The sequence below is a fragment of the Miniopterus schreibersii genome (assembly GCF_964146895.1).
Source record: "Miniopterus schreibersii genome assembly, chromosome: 18".
NCBI classification, from domain to species: domain Eukaryota; kingdom Metazoa; phylum Chordata; class Mammalia; order Chiroptera; family Miniopteridae; genus Miniopterus; species Miniopterus schreibersii.
Window position 1 is genome coordinate 18,920,697 of NC_138121.1, and position 24,239 is coordinate 18,944,935.

A 24,239-nucleotide genomic window follows, 5' to 3' on the forward strand; every position below is an offset into this window, starting at 1 on the left:
GGAAAAGCTAGTCAAACAAAGAAAATAAAAATTCCCTGGGGTTATAATTTATTATAAAAAGTATATTCCATTTCAAATATCCACCAACAGGCAAATGATAAACCACTGGATACACACAATGGAATATTACCTAGCAGTAACAAGGAATAAACTAATATACACAATAATATGAATGAATTTCAAAAAACTTATGCTGAATGAAGTCAGACCAAAAAAAATAAAGAGTAATAATATTTATGATTCTATTTATGTAAAATTCTAGAACATGTACACTAATCTATAGTGACGGAAAGTCGATTGGTGGTTGCCTGGGAATGTAAAGAGAAAAGGACAGGTAGAAGATGGATTAGGGAAAAGCATGAGAAACTTCTGGGGTGACAGATATGTTAACTGTTTTGACTGTGGTGATGGTTTCAGGGTGTATACATATATCGAAACTCATCAAGCCCTAGCCAGTTTGGATCAACGGTTAGAGCACTGGCCCACGGACTGAAGGGTCCCAGGTTCAATTCCCACCAAGGGCATGTGCCTTGGTTACAGGCTCTATCCCCAGACCCAGTCGGGGTGCATGTAGGGGTCAACCAATTGATGTGTCTCTCTCACATCGATATTTCTCTCTCTCCCCCTTCTACTCTCTCTGAAAAGCAATGGAAAAATATCCTAGGGTGAGGATTAAAAACAAAACAACAAAAAAACTCATCAAATAGTATACTTTAAGTATGTATAGTTTATTGTTTATCAATTATACTTTAATAAAGCTGTTGAGAGAGAGCCCATGCACATGCATCTGCACCGCACGAGGGCCTATTCCACCTGAAACACAAACACTCAAGATGCAGAAGAGACAGTAAACAATAAAGAATGGAGACAAGTCCTCCGGCAAGGGAAACAAAAGCAAAAAATAAACAAATAGGACTACATCAAACTAAAAAGTTTTTGCACAACAAAGGAAACCATCAATAAAAATGACAACCTACCCCGTAAGAGAACATATTAGCCAAAGATACATCTGATAAGGGGTTAATATCCAAAATGTATAAAGAACTCATACAACTCAACACCATAACAATAAACAATCCAGGAGAGTATTATGACAAATGAAATAAGACAGTCAGAGAAAGACAAGTATCACATGATCTCACTCATATGTGGAATATAATGAACAAAATAAACTGATGAACAAAATAGGTCCAGACACAGAAGCATGGAACAGACTGATGGATCTCAGAGGGAAGGCAGGGGTGGGGGAGTGGGTGGGGAGAGATTAATCAAAGAACTTATATGCATATATGCATAACCCATGGACACAGACAATAGTGTGGGAAAGGGACGGGACAGATGCAGGCTGGAGGGGATCACTGGAGGGAAAAAAGGGGACATCTGTGATACTTTCAAAAATAAAGATAAATTTAAAAAGGGGGGGGGAAGGCAGAAGACCTGAATGGATACTTCTCCCCCAAAAAATACAGATGGCCAATAGATGCTCAATGTCACTAATCATAAGAGAAATGCAAATTAAAACTACAAGGAGATATTAATAAATCAACAAACAGTGTTGGCAAGGATGTGGAGAAAAGGGAACCTTTGTGCACTACTGGTGGGAGTGCAGATTGGTGCAGCCACTATGGAAAACAGTATGGAGTATCCTCAAAAAATTAAAAATGAGCCCGGCCGGGCGTGGCTCAGTGGTTGAGCATTGACCTAGAATCCAGAAGATCGCGGTTCAATTCCCAGTCAGGGCACATGCCCGGGTTGCAGGCTTGATCCCATCGGGGGCCTGCAGGAGGCACCCAATCAATGACCACTCTCTCATCATTGATGTTTCTATCTCTCTCTCTCTCTCTCCTTTCCTCTCTCTGAAATCAACAAAGATATATATATTAAAAAAATTAAAAATGAAATTGCCTTATGACTCAGGGATTCCACTTCTGGGTATATATTTGAAGAAGCTGAAAACACCAATTTGAAAAAATACATGCACCTAAAATGTTCACTGCAGCATTATTTATAATAGCCAAGATATGGAAGCAACCCAAGTGCCCATCAATAGACAAGCAGATAAAAAAGTGGTGGTACATATATACAATGGATTACTACTTGGTCATAAAACAGAATAAAATCTTACCATTTACAACAGCATGGATGGACCTAGAAGGTATTATGCTACGTTAACTAAGTCAGTCAGAGAAAGACAAACACTATATGAGTTCACTTATATGTGGAATCTAAAGAAAATAAATGAAGAAACAAAATTGAAAACAGACTCATAGATACAGAGAACAGACTGATGGGTTACCAGAGGGGAGGGGGGTTAGGGGACTGGGTAAAAAAGGTGACAGGATTAAGAAGTACAAATTGGTAGTTACAAAACAGTCATGGGGATGTGAAGTACAGCATGGGGAATATAGTCATAATATCGTAATAACTCTGTATGGGGCCAGGTGGGTACTGGAAACATCGGAGGTAACACCTTGTAAAATGTATGTCTAACCATTACACAGTACACCTGAAACTAATACAAAATAATACTAAATGTAAACTGTAATTGAAAAATAAAATTTAAATAAATAAAAAAGAAAAAGAATGGAGCTAAGTAATTTCTGTGTCAGGTGGTCACAATAGGCTACATTTGTCTGAAATAGAATGAAAATAAATGAAATTTCAAGTATCCCAATTAATGTATATCATTCTAGGAGTGGAAAAGAAAACCAAAAACTTGTCCTTTTTAATTTATTTGTTACTGTTCTCTTTCTAGGCTATGATATCTATTTTTACTAGGGCTCCCCCCCCCAAATTATAAGAGAAAGTTTATTTAGAAAGTTACCGATGTAGTAGGAGTGAGCCAGCTGGGACTGCATACACCCAGGAAACAAGTTACAAATTACAGAGGCAGAAGAAAGGCCCCTGGAGCTTACCAGAGAGAAAGGCAAAGGTTACCTGTCAGGATGGAAGAAGAGGGGAGGCCCACTAAATATCTATTACTCTTTGAGTTATACATTAACAGAATTTGTCAAATTCTAGATTCAAAATATCCTTGAATCACACTTTGGCTTCTCTAGGGAACCAAGTGGGAGAAATTTTATTGTTTTCTCCTAAAACAGAATTAGGAGAGCCAGAGAGACAAAGAGGGAAATTATAGGCTTTAAATCAGCAAGGGAACTTGAATACATGCCTAGTTAATCATCGAGGGAAACAAGAAGTTAGAACCAGCAGGCTATCAAGAAGAGCTAGCTGGGCGCTCTCCCTCCAGGGAAAAACCTCCTGCCGTTCTCTTCTTCCTCTCCTTCCCCCCACAGGCACATATCTCCTAACCTCTAAGGAACCACATGAAACTTGCAACCAGGGGAGCAGGCCAATCTCCTGAAGAACCTGTCTCCGAGGCCTCTTTTCTCTGACTTCCCAGTGAGCCAAAGCAGCTCAGCTTAGGCTCTCCTGGTGTTTTGTCTATGCCTTTCCTTGTTTCACTGTTCTAAGTATATTTTTACTGTGATTAATGAATTCTCATTTGCTTTTCTAAAAAGAAAAGAAGAGCTAGCTGTGCAGAGTGGAAGAGATACATCAAGAAAAAAGGGAACTGATCATACCCAATTTCCCAATTTGGAGAACAATTAGTATTTTTCCAAATTGTGGGGAAGGTTTTAATTGAAGATACATCTTTTAATTAAAAATCTGGATGGGATACAGGAGCACTATAAACAATCCTTTTACTTTTCCCTCAATTAAAGCCTCCTGATAACCTCTCAACTCATAGCTAATATCAGTGAATAGAAAAATACACGATAATGTAGGAAGTCTACTCCCTACCCTGTATATACTTAAGTTTGGGGCCATAGTTTTGAAGTGTTTGATGGAACTTTGAAGTACGGAACCAGAAGATATCATGTTGGAGCAAAGGGACCTGTAAGTTGGCAGAAATCATATGATAAAGACAGTAGAAACATCTACAACATTTAGGAATGATTTGAGCATGTAAAGAGATTTGGTTTTTAACATTAAGACAATGTAAAATTAAGTTTAAAAAGCACAGAATGTGCCCAGCCGGTGTGGCTCAGTGGTTGATCATCGATCTATGATGCAGGAAATCGCGGTTCAATTCTTGGTCAGGGCATAAGCCAGGGGTGTGGGCTTGATCCCCAGCAGGGGCACACAGGAGGCAGCCAATCAATGACTCTTCTCTCATCATTGGTGTTTCTCTCTCTCTCTCTCTCTCTCTCTCTCTCTCTCTCTCCTTTCCTCTCTATGAAATCAATAAAATATATTAATTGGCATAGTATTAATAAAATAATAAATGTATTCCACAATTCTTTTATTTGGAATTTGCCAATTTGAACACTCCTGAAAGTAAGTATTAATTCTTGTTTTAATTTGAATTAGCCTTCAGGGTAGTGTTTTTTCAAATATTTCCAGTCTAAAATGAGCCTGTAACTTCAGTGGGACATACAGTCCTTCTTGGACTATACCAGCAACACACATTTCCAAGTACCTCATCTTCTCTTACTTTATCATGGTTTTTCAGTACTTCTGCCCTCTTGGTGAATAAATTTACAAAATGAAGTCAAGAGACAGTAAAGGCATCTTTGCAGCACCCTGAAGTATCTGCATGAATAGGAAACTGACTAAAAAGTGGTGATTTGGTGGGCTGTAGACATGGTTCACCCATTAATGAGTCCTGGATTTTTAAAAAGGTAGATGAGAAAGAAATAGAGTCCAATAATGGAAAAAAAAAAGAGCTGAGGTTCTAGACTGCTCACCTGGAATGAAATTCGCCTGAGGAGAAGGTTGTGACACCACCAGGCAGCTCAGGGAATCACAGTAGGTCATAATTCGGCAGTTTCCACTCTGAGACACTGTGAAGGTCTTCTCGAAATAGTACTTGTGCTGGGGCTGCCTGGAGGGAGAGCCGCTTAGCGAATGTGCTTGGGAGCCCCTGGGACACAGTAAGAGCTGATCCCGATGTTGCAGAATAAGTTTTTGCAAGTCCTAAAATGAAAAAGATTTTATAAACGTGAAGCTTTTTAGTACTGTTGTTTTAAAAAAATTTTAATTATTTTTACTGATGAGAGAGAGACAAACAGAGACAAACAGACATCCATTTGTTGTTCCACTTACTTCTTATTTATGGACTCATTGGCTGATTCTTGTATTTGCCCTGATGGGGGATCGAAACCACAACCTTGGAGTATTGGGATGATGCTCTAAACAACCGAGCTAACTGGCCAGGGCCATGTGTAGCTTTTTCGATTGTTATTCCCCTCATGCAAAATTCCTTGATTTAATACAAGGAGGTTTCTTATTCGTTATATGAAAATGTTAACACAAATCCTAGAGAATTACTGCACTTTTTGAAGTATTACGACAAGCAAATGAAATAAGGAGAGCACAGAATCATAAACAATAGGGTTGAAAAATCTTTTAAACTTTTAAAAAATATGTTTTTACTGATTTCAGAGAGAGGGAGGGAGAGGGAGAGAGATAGAAACATCAATGATGAGAGAGTTGTGATTGATTGGCTGCCTCCCGCAGGCCCCCCGACTCAGGCATGTGCCCTGACCAGGAATCGAACCGTGATCTCCTGATTCATAGGTCAACACTCAACCACTAAGCCACACCAGCTGGGCTAAAAGTCATTTTTGTTTAAAACCCTGATTTTATTGGTAGATTCAGGAAGGTAAAATGACTTAAGTTTTGAATTACCTGGTTTAATCTTTTTAAAAATTCAGATTGCGGTAGAATTAATCATAAAGCACATAAGTTTTGGACAAATGCCCTAATCAGAAATAAAGAGTTGGTCATATTTACTTGCTGAAAATTTTGATAAATCCTATTTGTATCTGAGACGAACTTTAGTAATATTTAGATTCTTTTTCAATTCCTATCCCCAAAATCATTTGTATTAGAAAGGGCAAACTTACCTGGACACGATTATGAAGCTTAGTGCATTCCTCAGTTAGGACTTGAAGTCGGAGCCTGCACTGTGCCGTCTCTAACTCAGCCTGCTTCCTTAGCATCTGCTCCTGTAGTAAGGTACTAGGGAGGAAAGCCAGCAATAGGTAGAGATTAGGAAGGCTACTGAAGATTTCCTATCAAGTTGGCTTAGTAAGTTCATGCTATGATACACACACTTTGCTATAAATATGTCATGACTGCATAAATTATAACAAGAGAAAAAGCTCTCATAACTGCATAAACTATAACAAGAAAAAAATCTCTCAAGTCCAGAAACAATACAGAAATGTAGCATGCAGGGCTGAACTCATGAGCCTACGAGGCTTTGGTAGGCAACGATGACCAGGAGTTTGACTCTTTAAGCAGTGGGGCCTAAAAATGCAAAATGAGGGATCAAAGCCAAGCTTACTGCTTGAGTAAAATGACATGTTAAAGGACTAAGGTTTGCCCTAGCCAGTTTTGCTCAGTGGTTAGAGCATCAGCCAGCAGAATGAAGGGTCTTGGGTTTGATTCCAGTCAACGGCATATACCTCAGTTGCAGGCTCGATCCCCGGCCTTGGCCAGAGCGCATGAGGGAGGCAACTAATCAATGTGTTTCTCTCACATCAATGTCTCTGTTCCTTCCACTCTCTCTGAAAAGCAATGGAAAAAATATCCTTGGGTGAGGATTTAAAAAAAAAGAAAAGACTAAGGCTATCTGTTGAAGTAAAAGAAAATACCAGTTGTTCATCAGATACTCGAATAATACTACAAAAAAGAGGCTGAAGTAAAAAAAATAGAATGTATGCAACAAGAAAATGCTAATAAAAGACCAATTAGAATTTAAAAGCATGGATAGGTATAAAGAAAAACAATGCATAATGAAAGGGCACATTCATGAAAATAAAAATCATAAATTGCATGTACCTAAACTAAAGACAATCTGAAAATATGAAATACAAAAAAAGGGGAGAGATTTCCACTTCAATGAGACAGGATAGGAAACCATGAAAACTGGAAAGAAAGGAATAAAGCTGCCCTATTTACCTCATGCAAAATTCAGGAGAACCTACAAACTATTAGAGTCCAGCAAGGTGCTAGAATCAAGATCATGAAAATTAGGTCAATCACATTCACCATATACTATATGGTATTTCTCAAGTTACTCTAAAAACTTAATGCAATTTCAACCAAGATCTCAAAGGGTTTTTCATGGAACTTGGCAACTAATTCTAAAATTAATATGGAAGAGCAAAGTGCCAAGAAAAGCAAAGTCAATTTCAAGGAACAAAGTAGAAGGGCGTATTTTAAAGCTACAATAATTATAAATTGGAGTACTGGAGCAAGAATTAACAAACAGACCACAGAACAAAAGAGTAGTCCATTCATACACAGAAACTTAATTTAGGATAGAGGTAGAGATGAAAATTTATACAGAAAGAACATACTACTTAATAATGTCTATTGATTTCAGAGGGAGGGAGAGGGAGAGAGAGAACCATCAATGATGAGAGAGTCACTGACTGGCTGCCTTCTTCACACCCCCTACTGGGAATTGGGCCCAGATCCTGGGAGTGTGCCCTAACCAGGAATCAAACCGAGATCTCCTGGACCACAGGTTGATGCTCAACAGCTGAGCCATGCCAGCTGGGAAATTCTTTAATATTCTTAAAGCATATTTTAAGTAGTGTTATTAGCAACTGTTCTTGGGCTTCCAAAATCCTAGTAATTTCTTACATTGCGCTACCTCTGCAAAGCTTCACTTATGAGTCTTCTGTAGAGTGCTGTTGTAGGACGGTTTAGGAACACCATAAGCAAAAATGGCAACATTTAGGTAATATGCCAGATCCTCTTTAAAAAAAAGTGTTAAGTTCATTCTAGCCAAGAAGAGACTAACACTTGGAGAATGTTTCAGATGGCCATGAACTGGCTACAAGGAGTGCAAGACAGGAACCTCGGATTCAATGTTCACAGTATTTAGCAGCAGAGACAGGCAGTAAATGTGAATCCCTAGGTTAGAATCTGGACAGGCTACAAAAAAACCCAGAATATCCTTCTGCTTAGATCTGCTGCCCAAGCCAGGTATAAGGTATTACAGTAAGGCTATAGGTTTCTCTATGGTTTTTCATTTCAGGAGGACTTAAGACACCATGGTCTTGATCTTCCCAGGTCATATTTACCAAAGGCTTAAGTCTTAAAGCTGATTCCAACTTCATGGGAATGCCTAAGTGCTCCTGTAGAAGGAACAGCTGCTCCATTCCTTCTGACTCTACCAGTTCCAATCAGCACGCAACACTCAGACTCTGAAAGCAAAGGCTTTTAAGAGGTGCCAAGCACATAGAAGGAACAAGTGGCAGAGTCTTCCTCCTACTGCCCTTCTTTCATGTTTCTCTGCAACACTGGTTAGTACTCCGTATATTACAACAGAAGCTTTATTTAAATTGCCAAACTAAAATTGAAAATCAATGTACTGACTTGTGTAACTGAGAAATTCATTGGAGTCTAACTTCAGGCATAGCTGAAATCACAATTATCTGTCACTTCAGATCCTCATTTTTAATGCTGTATGGAGAGCAAACAATGCAGACCTCTTTCAGATGATCAGATATGTATTATAAATCACAATATGAGACAGACTGCCAGCAATCCCTAGAGATCACCAGTCACAACCCAAGTAAAGCCTCAGAACCACACTAAGAGTGACTCACACATCCTTTATCATATGTGCCTATAAGGACCCAAAAGGGAATATTCCAGCTAGGCAGACTCTTTCTACCTACCTTTTCATGCGCTCATGTTCACTAGTGTCCAAAGCTCTCAGGGTCCGGGCATAAAGGACGACAATGTCACTGTGCTTGGCTTTCTTGTTGCACTAAGGAGCCCAATAGAACACAATTAGCAGGGTCCTAGGAATCCTCCTGACTTAACATGACTGTGCACATGCAGTCCCTATCTACAGTCCTTACCTGGGGACATTTTCGTGTCGGTCCTTTGAGCCACTTAGAAATGCACCTAAACCCAAAGAGGTGTCCACATCGTAAAGCAGAAAGCCGGTGATCCCCAGCATTGGTCCACTGTTCTAAACATATCGTACAAGTATCCCCTTCTTCCTCCTCATCTGTAGAAGCTAAAGGTAGAAGAGAGCTGGACTTCTTGGGAGACTGCTGGATGAAAACCAGAACACATTCAAATTGGAGAAAATGCAAAATCAGTCTTGAAGAGGTCATGCAACTATTGAATTAACAAAACCACACAAAAATGATATAAACCCAACTGAAAACACTGCAGAAAAACTACACTACCTACGAATCACTCATCATTCTTTATAGAATGCAATCTAGTCAAATCTAATATAAGCCACAAAAATATTAGTACTCTTTGATCTGATGAAACTCTTGGATTTGTTTTTCATTTAAAAGAAGGAAAAGAGCTATTTTTACAAAGATAGATATATATCTTTACAAAAATATGTATATAAACAAAGTAGCAGTTACCCAGATAACCAACAGGAAACAATAGGTTATTCATCCAAAATTAGGTTTCATAATCAACTCAGTAGCTATAAAAAACTTGGTTCATGTGAATTTAAAAAAAAATACCAGAAAAACAAAGAATATAAAAAGCTTACAAAAAATTACAAATGGTCAATAATTGTTCACTTATAATTAAAGAAATGCAAATTAAAGACACCATTTTTTTCATCCATTAGATGGTATAAATTAATGTCTGATGATACTAAGCACTGTTGAGGGAGAGGGAGAAATGGGCATGCTTACATATTGTTGCTGCAAGTAGAAACTGGCAAAAATTTTCCAGAGGGCAATTTGGCATTATCTATTGAAACTAAAATATGTATCTTTCCTGTCATAGCAACCTCTCTGCTAGGAATATACACCATGAACAAAGGTACAAAATTTGCCAACACATTTCTACAAGGATGCTCAGTGCAGCATGGTTTGTATTAGAAAGAGCCCTGGCTGGTGTGGCTCAGCTGGTTGGAGCGTCATCCCATATACTGAAAGGTTGTGGGTTCAAAATTCATGGTCAGGGCACCTACATTGATGTTGTCATCCACCCTCCCACTTGACCTCTCTCTAAAATGGAGGGGAGGGAGGGAAGAAAGGAAGGAAGGGAGAAAGAGGAATGACCATAGTGTATTTGACAAAGGAAGAGTTAACTGAAACACTATTATTAAGCTATTAATAAAATTTAGCTTTATGTACTGATAATAGAAAGCTCTCCAAAATGTAATAAATCAGGGGGAAAAGAAATAAAAACAAAATATAATATAATCCCATTTGTGTTACTTTAAAAATAGAACATTTATAAACATAATTCACGTGTACATAAAATTTCTCTAGAGAGAAGAAATAAAAACAGGGAGGCCATATAAAAACACGCAAAAAGTAGATCAATGAGGCTTTGGGATTGGCAGAGTCCACAGTTAATGTAAATAACTTATATTAAGAACAACAATTTGTGTTTTTAAGTTAAAAATTGTTCATCACATAGCAATCACATTCTGCCAGATAGTTCATAAACTACATCCCTATCTACTATTTTAATCGATACTTAACCATGTTAGTTAGGCAGGACAAGTTATCCTTACATCTTCATCCCCCATCCACCAACTTTTAAATCTAAGAGAGAGGAGTCACACAAATGACTTAGATAAGATCTACTCCTAGACCTCCTACCTATAAAGCCTGAAAGTTTTTTGTTGTTTTTTAAAAATATGTCTTGCCCAGCCGGGCATGGCTCAGCGGTTGAGCATCGACCTAGGATCCAGGTGATCGGGGTTCGATTCCCGGTCAGGGCACATGCCCGGATTGTGGGCTGCAGCCGATCAATGACTCTCTCATCATTGATGTTTCTATCTCTCTCCCTCTCCCTTCCTCTCTCTGAAATCAATAAAGATATATTAAAATAAATAAATAAATAAATAAATAAATAAATAAATAAATAAATAAATAAAATAAAAACATGTCTTTATTGATTTCAAAGAGAGGAGGAAGAGGGAGAGAGAGACAGAAACATCAATGGCGAGAGAGTCACTGATTGGCTGCATCCTGCATGCCCCCTAGTGGGGATCGAGTACGAAACCCAGGCATGTGCCCTGATTGGGGAATCGAACCCCAATTTCCTGAATCATAGGTCGATGCTCAACGGCTGGGCCACACCAGACAAGCAATTCTGCAAGTTTTTCATTTTAGCCTGCAGCCTCCTTTTAAAATGAAAATCCAAACCTTTTATTTAAAAAAATGTTCTTATTACCTGCGTGGAGAGTGTCTCTCTTGCACCAATACATGTAACTTCTTGCTCTGCTGAAATATCTCCTGGTTGTTCTGCCAAGTCGTTTCCAGAAATGACAGAATAGGTAATAACAAAAGAAGACATAAGTTATAAGGTATGAGAAGCTAGGAAGAGAGCCTGACTTACTCACCATTTCTAACTAGTAGTGTTACTGTAAAAGAAAGGACAATTTTCCCAAGCAGCATCAATTTTTTTTCACTTAAATATTTTCGAACACATATAAAAAGTAGAACAGTTTAACTACCCATAGGTACCTATCACCCTATTTCAAAAATAATCAATTATTTTGCCAATTTTGTTCCATCTAAGCCCCATTCCCTATATTTCTTTTGGAATATTTAATAACAAATCCTAAAACATCATTTCACTTGTAAAAACTTTTGTAACACTAACTGATAAGGATTTATTTTTACATAAACACTATTATTATAACTCATAAAATTAACAATAATCCTTTAATACCATCTAATACCCAGGCACCCAGTTCATATTCAAAACTTCCCAATTGTGTTAAAGTTACTACAGTGGATTTATTCCAATCAGGATCTAAACAAGGTCTCCATAATGAGCTTGTTATGTCTCTTAAGTATGTTTTTTTCCTTCTATAACAATTTTCCTTTACTCATTTTTATCCCCTCCTTGTCACTGATCTACTGGGGGGGGGGGTCATTTGTCTTATAAAAAGTTCTATATCCTGGGATTTGGCTGTTTGCTTTCTTGTGTGTATTGCTTACATTTCCTATAAACTGACAGATCCAGAGGCTCCAATTCTGTTTTTTGGGAAGAGGAGGGACAGCAAGATACTTTTTAGGTTGTGCACTTCTGATTGTAGCACATCAGGAGGCTCATATTGGATTCAGGTGGTGTAGTTCAAACTCCTAAACTATTAGGGTCTTCATCAACCTTTCACAACCTCCTTAATGGTCAAGGAGGTGATTTTTAAAATTTTTAGTCATTTTTCTTTTTGAGGCTTAAATTTTTATGTTAATTTTCTTGTACTGCTTCTAGATTTTGAAGTATTCCTTACTCCTGGGTTTTATCACTCATACACTCTTCTAATACCAAAATGGTTTCATTTTTTAAACTAGGTTTCTGATCCACTTATATCCTGGTTTGTAGTATAAGGAATGAATACACTTTGGTTTTTTTTCAGTTAGCTATTCAGTTTTAACAATAACAATTTAAAAGTCTCTTTTCCCCAATAATTTGAGATTTTTCCTTTACAAAACTAGATTTTCATATACATTTAGATATTTTTCTAGATGTTACAAATGTCCTACAGTTTAGATTTGAATGACTGCATCTTTGAGATATTGTTTATCTTGTTCCTCTACTTCCTTCCTGTAAACTGCAAATTAGTTATATATCTAGAGTCTTAAATAGATTCAGGTTTTTTTGCAAAAATACATCATAAGTGGTATGGATATTTCTGACTATAACACATCAAGAGGCACATAAGTTCTGGAGGTGTCAGCCTGGTCCCTCTAGTAAACAGAATTCCACTAACCTTTCAACCTAATGATTTTAAAATCCACTGATGGTCTTTGCCTAGATACATTATTTCATTAGGAGCCACAAAATGATTCCCCCCCCCATCATTTCTGCCCCATTAGGGAATTCTTCTATTTAAGAATTCTTCCTTGGGCATGGATGGGAGGGATAAAGAAACAGAGCAGAGAATTATTAGCGCAGTGAAAATGCTCTGTATATTATAATGATGGTTGTCCAAACCCATAAAATGTATAACACCAAGAGTGAACCCTAAAGTAAACTATGGACTTCTGGTAATTATAGTTTATAACAAATGCATCATTCTGGTGAGTGATGCCGGTAAGGGGGAGGCAGGCAATGCAAGTGTGGAGACAGAGGGTATATAAGAAATCTCTGTACCTTCCTCTCAATTGTTTTGAGCTTTAAACTACTCTAAAATGTCTTGCCTGGCTGGTATTGCTCAGTAGTTGAGTGTCGACCTAGGAACCAATTCCCGGTCAGGGCACATGCCGCATTGCGGGCTCAATCCCCAGTTGGGGGCGTGTAGGAGGCAGACAATTGATAATGTTTCTCTCACCAATGTTTCTATCTCTCTATCTATCCCTCTCCCTTCCTCTCTCTAAAAATCAATAAAGACACACACATACATATTTTTAAAAGTCTTTAAAAAAAAACACCCCAAAAAACCCCACCCTAACACCTCCATCAACTATTTGGTTTTCCTGAATACAGTTCACACATAAAAGGCAGAATAAATGCTTAATCCTTTACTTACCAGCTTTTAGAGTAATGATTTAGGGCGCCAATAACTTATTGAAATGGTTGATAAATGAATTGGTTTTTTTAAAATTGATTTTTGAGAAAAATTGATTTATTGTTCCACTTATTTAAGCATTCATTGGTTGATTCTTTTTTTTAAAAAGATGGTATTTTTAAAAATTTATTTACTTACTGATTTTAGATAGGGAGGGAGAGGGGAGGAGGGGAGAGAGGAAGGGATGGAGAGAGAGAAAAACATCGTTTTGTTGTTCCATTTACTTAGGCATTCATTGGTTGATTCTTGTATGTGCCCTGACCAGGGATCAAACCCTAACTTTGGCAATATTGGGATGATGCTCTAATCAACTGAGCTAAATGGCAATGGCAATAAATGAGGTTTTTAAAAAATATATAATTATGAATTTATAGACTTTCATAGATTTGATGTATTTTAACCTATTTCAGTCCATAATCCAAGTACCACTCATTATTCTTTTTGATGCTCAAACTGTCCTATTATAGGTCACTAAGAGCCCTTTCTAGGTTGTTCTTGTGCCTACTGAAGTAACTCCATGAGACTTAAATGGTTTCCTTGCTTTCTAGTCTAATAAAATGTCTTAGGCTCATCTCTGAGACTTCCTATCCCAGACCTAGAAAGCCATTTCTCCAAAAGGCCCTGGTTCCATTTAGTGGGAAAACTCCACAATCTGTGGTATGAGAGGATTTTTAATGTAAGCAGGACATATACTTTAGGGGTCTCTGCCCACCTACTGCTAAATAAAGTTCCACTTGCATAATACATAACATTATACTAGGACTTAAAAAATAGAATACTAGATAGGGTGCTGAATTTACAAAGCTTTTCTTTAAAAAAAAAAAAAAATCTACTTCTTTCTCAGATGTCTAAGAAAATAAAAGGGAATATAAAATGCCATTACAATGTAAATGATTCAATGGGTCACAAATCATATTAAATTGCAAGTCAGATCAAATCCTCTCTATATAATTACGGCCAGTGAAAGCTGTACTATAAAGCAGAAATCTATAACATTTTAGGAGGGGAGTATCAAAACAGGTATCTAGAGATTCAAGCCTTTTGGAGTCTAAGGTTTCTGTTGTTTTTAATCCTCAACCGAGGATATTTCTTCCATTGATTTTTAGAGTGGAAGGGAGGGAGAGAAGGAGGGAGGGAGGGAAAGAAGGAGGGAGGGAGGAAGGGAATGGGGGGGAGAGAGAGAAAAATATCCATCAGTTGCCTCCCACACAAGCCCCAACCAGGGCCAGGGATCAAACCTGCAACCCAGGTACATGCCCTTGACCGGGAATCAAACCAGAGAACTTTTGGTGCACCAGCCAACTCTCTAACTACTGAGCCACACTGGCCTAGGCTGGAGTCTAAGCTTTCTATATGTTAGCCTTGTGAATCCAAACCCAGATAAAACACTCACCATCTAAAATGGCAGCTCCAGGTTCCTCTGCATGGACAACAACCTCTTCATACTCTATGGAACTTTCATTGTCAGAATCGGAACTACTTGATACCTGCAAGTCTTCAGAGACAGGATTACTAGTCCCTGAATCATGAGAGGTAGTCGGCAAATGAGACTGGCTCCTGCTCACTTGAAAGTAAGCGTCCAACGGTGCTCTGGACCTATTTACGAAGAAAGACAACAGAATTATAGTACAATGGACCAACATCACAAAAATAACCCAATGTAATCTGGAGGTAAATCCTACTCATTTCAAGCCATCCCCAAGCCATTAAACGCTGCCTCTGAACACTGAAGCAGGAGTAGCAGATTTAGGCAGATGCTGGTCTATATACTCTCTTTTCCACTCAATTACATTAGCCCACACTGGAGCTTAACCCTTCTGCTAAAAGCTAATTCTACTTTACTGGCCCCTTTGGCCACGTGTCAATATATTTTAAAGGACATGACTCAGCAATTTATCTGTTAATATTAGGGGGTTGGAAAGACTGGACACGAAGAAAAAGGGCCCTGTTGGTCAAATATGGTCTCATGGGATTCTGCTACTATAGCTAGGCAGACCAAGGTCTTTTGGGATACAGTACAAAATCTGGCTTCAGTCGTCATTGTTTCACCTCTTATTTTAAGACATTATTTTTCTTTTCAAGTTTGTATCAGGTTAAGGTTAAAAACACAGCATATCAAAAAAGAACTCAAGATGAGAGTTGGGAGCAGATTTAACATACCAGTTCATTCTGGCTGGCTGAGTTCTAACCATAACCACTTCCATATCTCAGTTTTCCTCATTTCCAAGGTAAAACCATACTCCACTTATAGCCCACAATAAATAACATTTGATATTAAAAAGCTAAAATGCATTCTGAACTTTAAAACATACTACTGGGTTAATAATCACGAAGTACTACTGAAAGGTGACCTTCTTTAAGTTTTAATAACTGTTTTTATGACATTAAGATATATTATTACCCAGAAACATTATTGGGCATTGATCACAGAAAATTTCTGATTTCTCATAGGACTGCTAAAATTTATGACAAACTAGGGCTTTCTATTAAAAAATGGATGACTACGCCCTGGCTGGCGTAACTCAGTGGTTAGTGCATCAGCCCTGCACCTAAAGGTTGCAGGTTTGATTCTGGTCAAGGGCAAGGGCGCATACCCGGGTTGCAGGTCAGAGCCCCAACCCTGGTCAGGGCTCGTGTGGGAGGCAACCAATCGATGTGTCTCTGTCACTTCAATGTGTGTGTCTCTCTTCCCTCCCCTCTACCTTCCACTCCTTCTAAAATCAATGGAAAAATATTCTCACTCCTTGGGTAAGGATAAAAAAAAAAAAAAAAAGGAGGACTAAATGGAAAATAAACATCATTTGGTATCCAATTCAAGGGATAAAAGATTTGCCCTTGTAAAAAATGAAATGTGAATAAATTAACTAGTAGCAATTGTGACTCCTTTCTGATTCACAATTTAAGTATACAAACCAGTGATTTTTAGCATAGTCACAATGTTATGCAATCACACTATCTTATTCCAAAGCATTTTTACCACACCTAAAATGAAATCTGTACCCATAAGTAGGCACTTTCTTTTCTCTTTCCCCCACTAATTTGTCTCTGTGGACTTGCTTATTCTGGACATTTCATGAATGGGATCATATAATATATTGTCTCTTGGGTCTGGCTTTTTTTTTTTTACAACTTGATAAATACAAGGATTATGTTATCTGCAAGAGCTAGTTTTATTTCTTTCTAATCGAAATGCTTTGTATATCTGTATCTCTCTCTCTCTGCCTAACCTGGAACCTCCAATACAATGGTGAATCGAAGTAGCAAAAGCAGACATCCTTGTTTCTGAATGGGGTAAAGCTTTTAGTTTTTGTCCATTTAGTATGTCAGCTGTGAGTTTTTTGATGCCCTTTATCAGGTTGAAGAAGTTCCCTTCCATTCCTAGTTTTTGAGTGTTTTGTTTTTTAACACAAAAGGGTTTTGTGAAATGGTTTTTCTGCATTGGTTGAAATGTTCACTTACCCCCCTTTATTGTATTAATATGGTGTATCTCACTTATTGTTTTCTATACAGTATGCGGGATCAATTTTACCTTCCTAGACCAAATCCCATTTGGTTATGGTTATATGTTGTTAAGATTTGATTTGTTAGCATTTTGTTGAGTATTCTTGCATCTATATTCATAAAGGATAGTGGTCCATAGTTTTCTTGCGATGTCTTTGTATGGTTTTGGTATCAGGGTAGCACTGGCCTCCGATAATCAGCTGGAAAGTGTTACCATCTCTTCCATTTTTTTGAAGAGTTTATGAAGTATTGGTGTTATTTTGTCTTTAAATGTTTGGTAGAATTCACCATGGAAGTCACCTAGTTCTGGGCTCTTCTTCATGGGAATTTCTTTTTTTTTAATTACTAATTCGATCTGTTATTGGTTTATTCAGATTTTCTTTTTCTTGAGAGTATTGACAGCTTATGTCTTTTTAGAAATTTGTCGCCCAGTCGGGCGTGGCTCAGCAGTTGAGCTTCGACCTAGGATCCCGGCGATGGGGGCTTGATTCCCAGTCAGGGTACATGCCCAGGTTGTGGGCTCGATCAATGGCTCTCTCATTATTGATGTTTCTATCTCTTTCTCTCTCCCCCTGCTTTCCTCTCTCTGAAATCAATAAAGATATATTAAAAAAAAAAAAAAAAAAAAGAGCTATTGCTTAGAAATTTGTCAATTTCACCTAGGTTATTCAATTTATTGCTATAAAGTTGTTCATAGCCCAGCCGGGCGTGGCTCAGTGGTTGAGCATCGACCTAGGATCCAGGAGATGGCGGTTTGATTCCTGGTAAGGGCACATGCCCAGGTTGCAGGCTTGATCTTCAGTTGGGAACGTGCAGGAGGCAGCCGATCAATTTCTCTCTCTCTCCCTCCCTCCCTCCCTCTTCGTTCCTCTCTCTGAAATCAATAAGGATACATTAAGAAAGAAAAAAAAGTTCACAGTATAATACTGTTTTCTTCTGTAATGCTGATAGCAATGTTCCCTTTCATTCCTGATTTCAATACTTTGAGTTTTCTATTTCTTGGTCAGTCTAGCTAGAAGTAAAAAATTAAGTGATTGACTTGTTTAAAAAAGTTACTCATTAGTACTGCTTTTACATAGCAGAACAGGTATTTCCAAGGTCAGGTCAAGACACAGGAAAGGAAAACTATGAAGAACAAGAAGAAGCAGTGCTAGGGATTTTTCTTTGGGAGTGCAACTGTGAAACCAAAGAAATGCTCCTCTTTCCCTGTGTTATTTTGATAATGCCCTTTATCATTTCTGAAATAATAGTATGTTAAACTCTTGACCTTTGCTTAACCTCTGTAGTCCTAGATTCCATAAGCTCCATGAGACCAGGTACCCTGATCTGTCCTGTTCACCAATGTATCTCCAAGGCAAAGTTCAGTCTCTCATATGGTGGAGTGTTATAAAATTCTGAGGCAAAAGCTGCTCATCTTGACCCAGGCTCTCACCATCTGGCCTAGGGAAAGTCTGTCAGGGAGTAAATGCCAAACAATATAATGAGAAATTCATGTGAAGAAATTCAGAAGGTATGAGGCAATCAGTCCTGGAAAAGCATACATTTTAATGTAAATTTAATGTGGAACTTGCTTACAACACAGTATTTAAGGGAAAGAAGTTATAATCTAACTCCAGAACCCATGTTCTTTACACAGAATTACCCAGTACCTGGCCTTTTAGGTTTATTCCACTTTGTGGAAACATACGACTGTCAGTCAAATAGCTTGACTAACATCTTTCAACACCTAAATTCTGTAATCTGAGCACAGATTCTACATACATCAGCAATTTTCTTATTGTTTGGCTTCTGTGTGTAAATATCTTCTGGGAGAATCATGCTGAGCATGCCAACAAGATAATTTGGTCTCCATAGAGTTTCTATTTCTCTCTATAAATTGGCACCTGGTTTATAAGTATCATTCTCCTATGAATTGGTTAACACAAGTAAGTGTGCCCCACCAAGAGCAATCAAATCCTCGTCCCCCAACTGAGTGTATGAACAACCAAGGCTGAGGAATACTCCGAGAGGCTTTTTGGTCGGCCAATACCTGGGGACACCACTCTCAACTCTCAGCCCACTTACTCTCTTCAACAGAGGCCCCAAATTATACTACAAGGTACCATCACCTATCACACAAATGTGTGAAATCTTATTTTGCTTTCATAATCCGAGGGAATGACACCTTAAAATAACAGTTACATGCATTTGTAACTCTTGTTCAATACAGAACTAGACACCCACCATTTTTGATGGGTCACATCCAGAAGTGACCAGGTACTACAGAGACTGGAGCCACATTAATAGCAGGCCCTGCTTCAGTAATCAGCAGGATCCATGGAAAAGGATGCTGAATCCTGAAACCGAAGGCACAATCCCAATTCCAGAGTTACCCCAGTCAAATCACAAATTATCCCATCAACTTCCTCATTTGTAAAACAGATAAACAGATGGCCTAGCCACTGTTTTTTAGTATCTCACTATTCTTACAGTGTTAAGAAAATAATGGATCTGCTCCAAGCTCCCTCTATCTCTCTATAAAAAACGAGTCCAATCCAGGTTCCAATACCAGTTCTACTTCCTCTGTGCTACTGCAGAGGAAGTAGAGAGACCCTGACCAAAACACTTTTGGGGTCCATAAAATGAATTCAACCTCTTTAAAAATGAAAATATTTCAAAGACCAAATGTGAAATAATGTCTTTCAAATAAAGTAGGAGGAAGTTAAAAACAGACAAGACATAGACAATTGTTATTCTTCATAATAACCCTGTCAAGACTTGACAGCTAAGCCCTTCAAGAGGTAAGTTCAACCCAAAAGCCATGAAAGAAAATTTTCAACTCTTCAACATAGTCTTAGGTGAGGAGGACTGGAATGCTTCCCGCTTAGTCAGATAAGCTCTTAATTTACATTCTACTTTTCATAAGGATTCTTTAAATCCAGCCTGCACCACTATGTGGAGTGCCAATACACAATAGATCTTGGGTGAGTGGAGTGAACTTGCAAGTTAAATATTTTTGATACACAGGATGCAAATGTCTAAAGAGCCAGCCTCTACAGAAGCCACTGCCAACAAACTACCATCGAATTTTCAAAGCATCTGAGTATAACTTATCCCTTGCCTGCTGGAGTGGCTCAGTTGGTTGAGCATTGTCCTGTGCACTGAACGGTTGCCGGTTCAATTTCGGGTCAGGGCATATACCTGGCTTGTGGGTTCCATGCCCAGTTTGGGCATGTTCAGAAGGCAACAGATGATTCTCTCTCTTCCTCTCTCTCAGCATGTCCTCAGGTGAGGATTACAAAAAAGCAAATAAGTATCATATATCCCCTTAATTACTTTGTTAGGGAAATAAGGCAATCACTTTTATTTTCATCTGACCTGTGAGGAAATAGGGGTTCAGAAAAGTTAACTGATTTGCCATAAGTGACAATGCCTATCTTAGCAGCAGCAGCACTGGGGTTATGACCAGAGCCTAAGGTTCATAATTCCCAATCTGGTACTAATACCACAACCCATACATTACTATATACCTGGCACTGTCCGTCCTCTGAGACCCTCCGGCTCTTGCTCTGCGTGAAGAAGTCCCTCTCCTCCTCCTCCTTGCTCTCACTGGCCCCACACTGTAGTCTGAAGGTGGTCTCAGGAATTCTAGCATGCCATGCAGTCTCTGTAGCCCATTAATGAAGCTGCTCATTGACTCCAATGAAGCCACTCGGACGGTGCTGTTAGCATCAGATCCCTGCCCATGCTCCTCTGAAGCTTCTGGATTGATGTTCTCCACATTCTCTTCTCCCAAGAGCTCCACTTCCTCTGTTAGGTCAATGGACACCTGTGGAGCAGGTTGCACTAAGTGTGGTCCCCCGTTGCTGTTGATTATTTCAGCAGGAGCAGGTTGAAGCAGAGGTGGTTCCCCTTGGCTGCTGACAACTTCAGCCGGAGCAGGCTGTTCTGTAGCATTATGATCTAACTGCACCTGAATATCATATTCCATTGCTTCGTGAGCCATCACTGAGGAAGCAATATTTATAAAAGGTATTAGTAAAATAGATAAAACATGTCATATAGCTGATATAATCATACGTAGTTTTATAGAATTCTATTTAAGCATTCTTGGCAAAACTGAGAAGATTTTAGTTACTTAATTTAAGTCAGAGGTGTTTTAGTAACCATCCACTTTTTTCTTCATAGCAAGCATTTACAACCAGTTGTCTAGTTCACCCTTTGAAAACACAAAGTCATGTGACTACAGTACTATCTTCTTAAATAGAAATAAGGAGACTGAACTACTGGGTCTGAAAGTAATCTCCCAAGACCTCTTGCAGTTCTTTGTCATGACCTGAATATTGACATTTACCAAAACAAATGGATATGTTATATTTAATTTTAGTAATTAAATATTCGTCTTTCACAGCACAAGTTACAGAGGATAAACAGAGAAAGGATACTTACAAAATTAATTCAATTACTAAAGTAGAAATTTACCTAATTTCTCCAAAAAGGCCAAGCAACCTTTATTTATCCCATCTTTTTCATTGTTTCCACCTCTAATTGCATTTAACAAATATTTGTTAAGCATTATTATATAGTCAGACGCCCCAGACAAGATGCTGCATAACAGTTTATATTCTAGCAAATGGAAAAATATATAAATAAATGTGAAAATTAGACATTGTGATATTTGGTTTTGAGAGTGAGGCAAGAAGCACCATTTCAGACACAATAGTGAGGGAAGACCTTTCAGAAAGAATAAAACTGAGCAGAGGAGCGAAGGATTAAAAGAGCTGGCCATATAAGAGCCAAGGAGGAGTTTCAGAAGGAAACCAGTACACAGGTCCCTGGTGAGCATGGACTTGGCGCATTTGAGAAACTGGGTAGACCAGTGTAATGAATATAGTAAGGAAGAGCAGACAACAAAGGATGAGGTTGAAAAGGCAGGACACTATCACTAGAGGCCCTGGTAAAGTTTCTTCTGTTAGGAATGGGCTATAGGGAAGCAAGAGTGCAAGCAAGGTGACCAGTTTATAGGCTACTGTGGGAGTGTAAACTAGTGGTTACAGAGGCATGGACAAGAGTGGCAGCAATAGAGATGGAAAATTCCGAGTAGACAGCTTTGCCCTGCCAGTATGGTTGAGCATAGTCCCATGCACCAAGAGGTCACAGGTTCCATTCCCTGTCAGGGCACATGCCCAGGTTTCAGGCTCAACCCTCCAGGAGGCAGCCAATCTATGTTTCTCTCTCATTAATGCTTTTCTCTCTAAAAAAAAAAAATCATTAAAAAAAAAAAAAAAGTAGAAAGCTTTGAGAATTCTCAGCATAGACATACTACTTAAAATCATGGGAGAGATTAAATTACCTAGGAAGGAATAGAGAGAAGAAAAGCAGGCCAAGGACTGAAACTATAGACACTAATATAAAAAGGATAAGAGTTTCAGAAAGAGAACCCAGAAACAAGACTATTAAAGTAGGAGGAAACCTAGGAGAATGGTGTGTTTTGAAAGAATGTTTCAAGGAGAGATTGGTCAAGTGTGTCAACTGCTACTGAGGGGGAAAGATGGCCACTAGATTTAGCAATGTGGAACTGATTGATAACCTGGAAAAGAGCAGTTTCCCCAAAGTAATGGGGTGAGAGACCAAATTGGACAGAGTAAATGGAAGCAATTTCAATGAACAGGGGGCATGAAGCAATAGGCAAAGGCAGCTAGTAGCAGGCTAGTCCCCTGAACCTGACCCCAAGGTTTCCTTTTCTCTGACTTCCTGGAGATGGTCTGACAGAAAAAATAGGTATAATTTTGATTCATCCATACCAGACAGCTATTGTTGTGCTGGCTGTTGTCATTTCTTTATTTGACAATCTAAGGGAAGAGGTCAGTGCCCGTCTAGTCAGGTATTGCATGTTTTAAAAATTCTTGACACACACCAGTTGAAAATCGCTGGCCTAGAGCAAAAGACGGTCCCACCGTCACCTCATGCCTTGAGCAATCTTGTCCTTGATCTTCTATCTGTGCCATGAGAGTTGGAGCTTAACGTCCCACTAATCATTTTACCAGGCTTTGTTACTCAGGTTTCAATGTCCACACAGGTGGGACGTGATGGCACCCAGTTAACAGAATACGAAGTGGCACCAGGGAGTCAGGCCATCAGGCCCACCTCGGCTCAAATCCTTGTTTCCACATGTACTATCTGCGGGACCTTAGGCGGGTTTCCTAGTCTCTCTGCTCAACTAGTTCACCTGTAAAATGAGGATAATAAATGTACCTCGCAGTGCTGCTGTGAGGTAAAGCCGAATAAAACTAAAATTAGGTTCCGTTAACTCGAAAGTGATGCACCTACCCGGCGCTCAAACGAGAGATTATTTGCAAATGAAGAGTTTGAGGAGCGGCTCCCGGGAGACCCGCTGGGGAAGCTCGCGACTCCCGCCTGCAGCGAACTCACCGAATTCGGCAACTTCCGGGATCGCTCGAACTTCCTGTCTTCCCCGCCCCCCACCCCCGACCTCGGGCCCCTCAGAAACCCCGAAACAGCCGGGGTTCGGGCGCCTCAGTCCTGACAGTTAGGGTCGCCCAGAGCGGTCGAACCTCCTCAGGTCGCGGGATTCCAGCGGGGCGTCCCTAGGTACCGCGTCCAGGGACCAAGCCCGGGAAACTATCCCGGAACCAGAAGCGCAAGGCCTGGGGAGAGGTGAGCGCCCTCCTCACCTGAAGCCAGAAAGGCACGGTCGGGCTCGCGAGCCCGCCGCAATTTGTTTCTTCAGCAGAAATCGCTTCTCACTCCCGATTCCAACCGCTCTTCCTCTGCAGCTCAAGCTGTCCTCCTAAGTCGTGGTCTCGGCTTGCTCCTATTGGGCAGCAGTCCCTGCCGTCGACCAATAGTCTCTCTTCTTCTTCCTTTGGTTGCCGCTGACTGAAAGAGCGGCACTCTCATTGGCTAATCCTTCTCAAATTGCTAGGCGGACCGTGCTCGAGGTCTCCTACAATTGGCTAAAAGCTAGGGTCCGTCACCTCGCGTTCAGCCCTTAAACGGAAGAGCAAAGGAGGGGCTTGACCGCTCTTTATTTGAACTTTGTGGCGGGAGAAAACTTGTAAGAAAAAGGTTTCTTGGTACGTTTTGAAGAGAAGATGAAAATATTAAAACTTTGGCTCCTGCTGCTTCTCCCTGACTATTTAGTAAAAGAGCTACCTTTAACCGAAGGCTGGTAGCTAATCCAATAATTTCAAAA

The 24,239-nt window shown here is 39.3% G+C and overlaps 1 protein-coding gene across 3 annotated transcripts in view; it reads right to left on the minus strand.

Moving 5' to 3' along the window:
- RFWD3 (ring finger and WD repeat domain 3) overlaps window positions 1–23,863 on the minus strand; it is a 33,149-nt gene extending 9,286 nt beyond the window's left edge. The window contains exons 1-8 of one of the 3 annotated variants that reach the window (XM_081119512.1): window positions 23,719–23,863; window positions 20,554–21,031; window positions 14,937–15,139; window positions 11,200–11,270; window positions 8,892–9,089; window positions 8,706–8,797; window positions 5,913–6,027; window positions 4,752–4,980 (exon numbers count right to left, since the gene is read on the minus strand). In XM_081119512.1, coding sequence (XP_080975638.1) covers window positions 4,752–4,980; window positions 5,913–6,027; window positions 8,706–8,797; window positions 8,892–9,089; window positions 11,200–11,270; window positions 14,937–15,139; window positions 20,554–21,029 — 1,384 coding nt within the window. In that variant the 5' untranslated portion in view covers window positions 21,030–21,031; window positions 23,719–23,863. Of the gene's footprint in view, window positions 1–4,751; window positions 4,981–5,912; window positions 6,028–8,705; window positions 8,798–8,891; window positions 9,090–11,199; window positions 11,271–14,936; window positions 15,140–20,553; window positions 21,032–23,455; window positions 23,493–23,718 lie in introns of those variants that run through there. The other 2 variants (XM_081119511.1, XM_081119510.1) reach the window with 2 other exon arrangements.
- Between the last annotated feature and the right edge of the window lie 376 nt (window positions 23,864–24,239).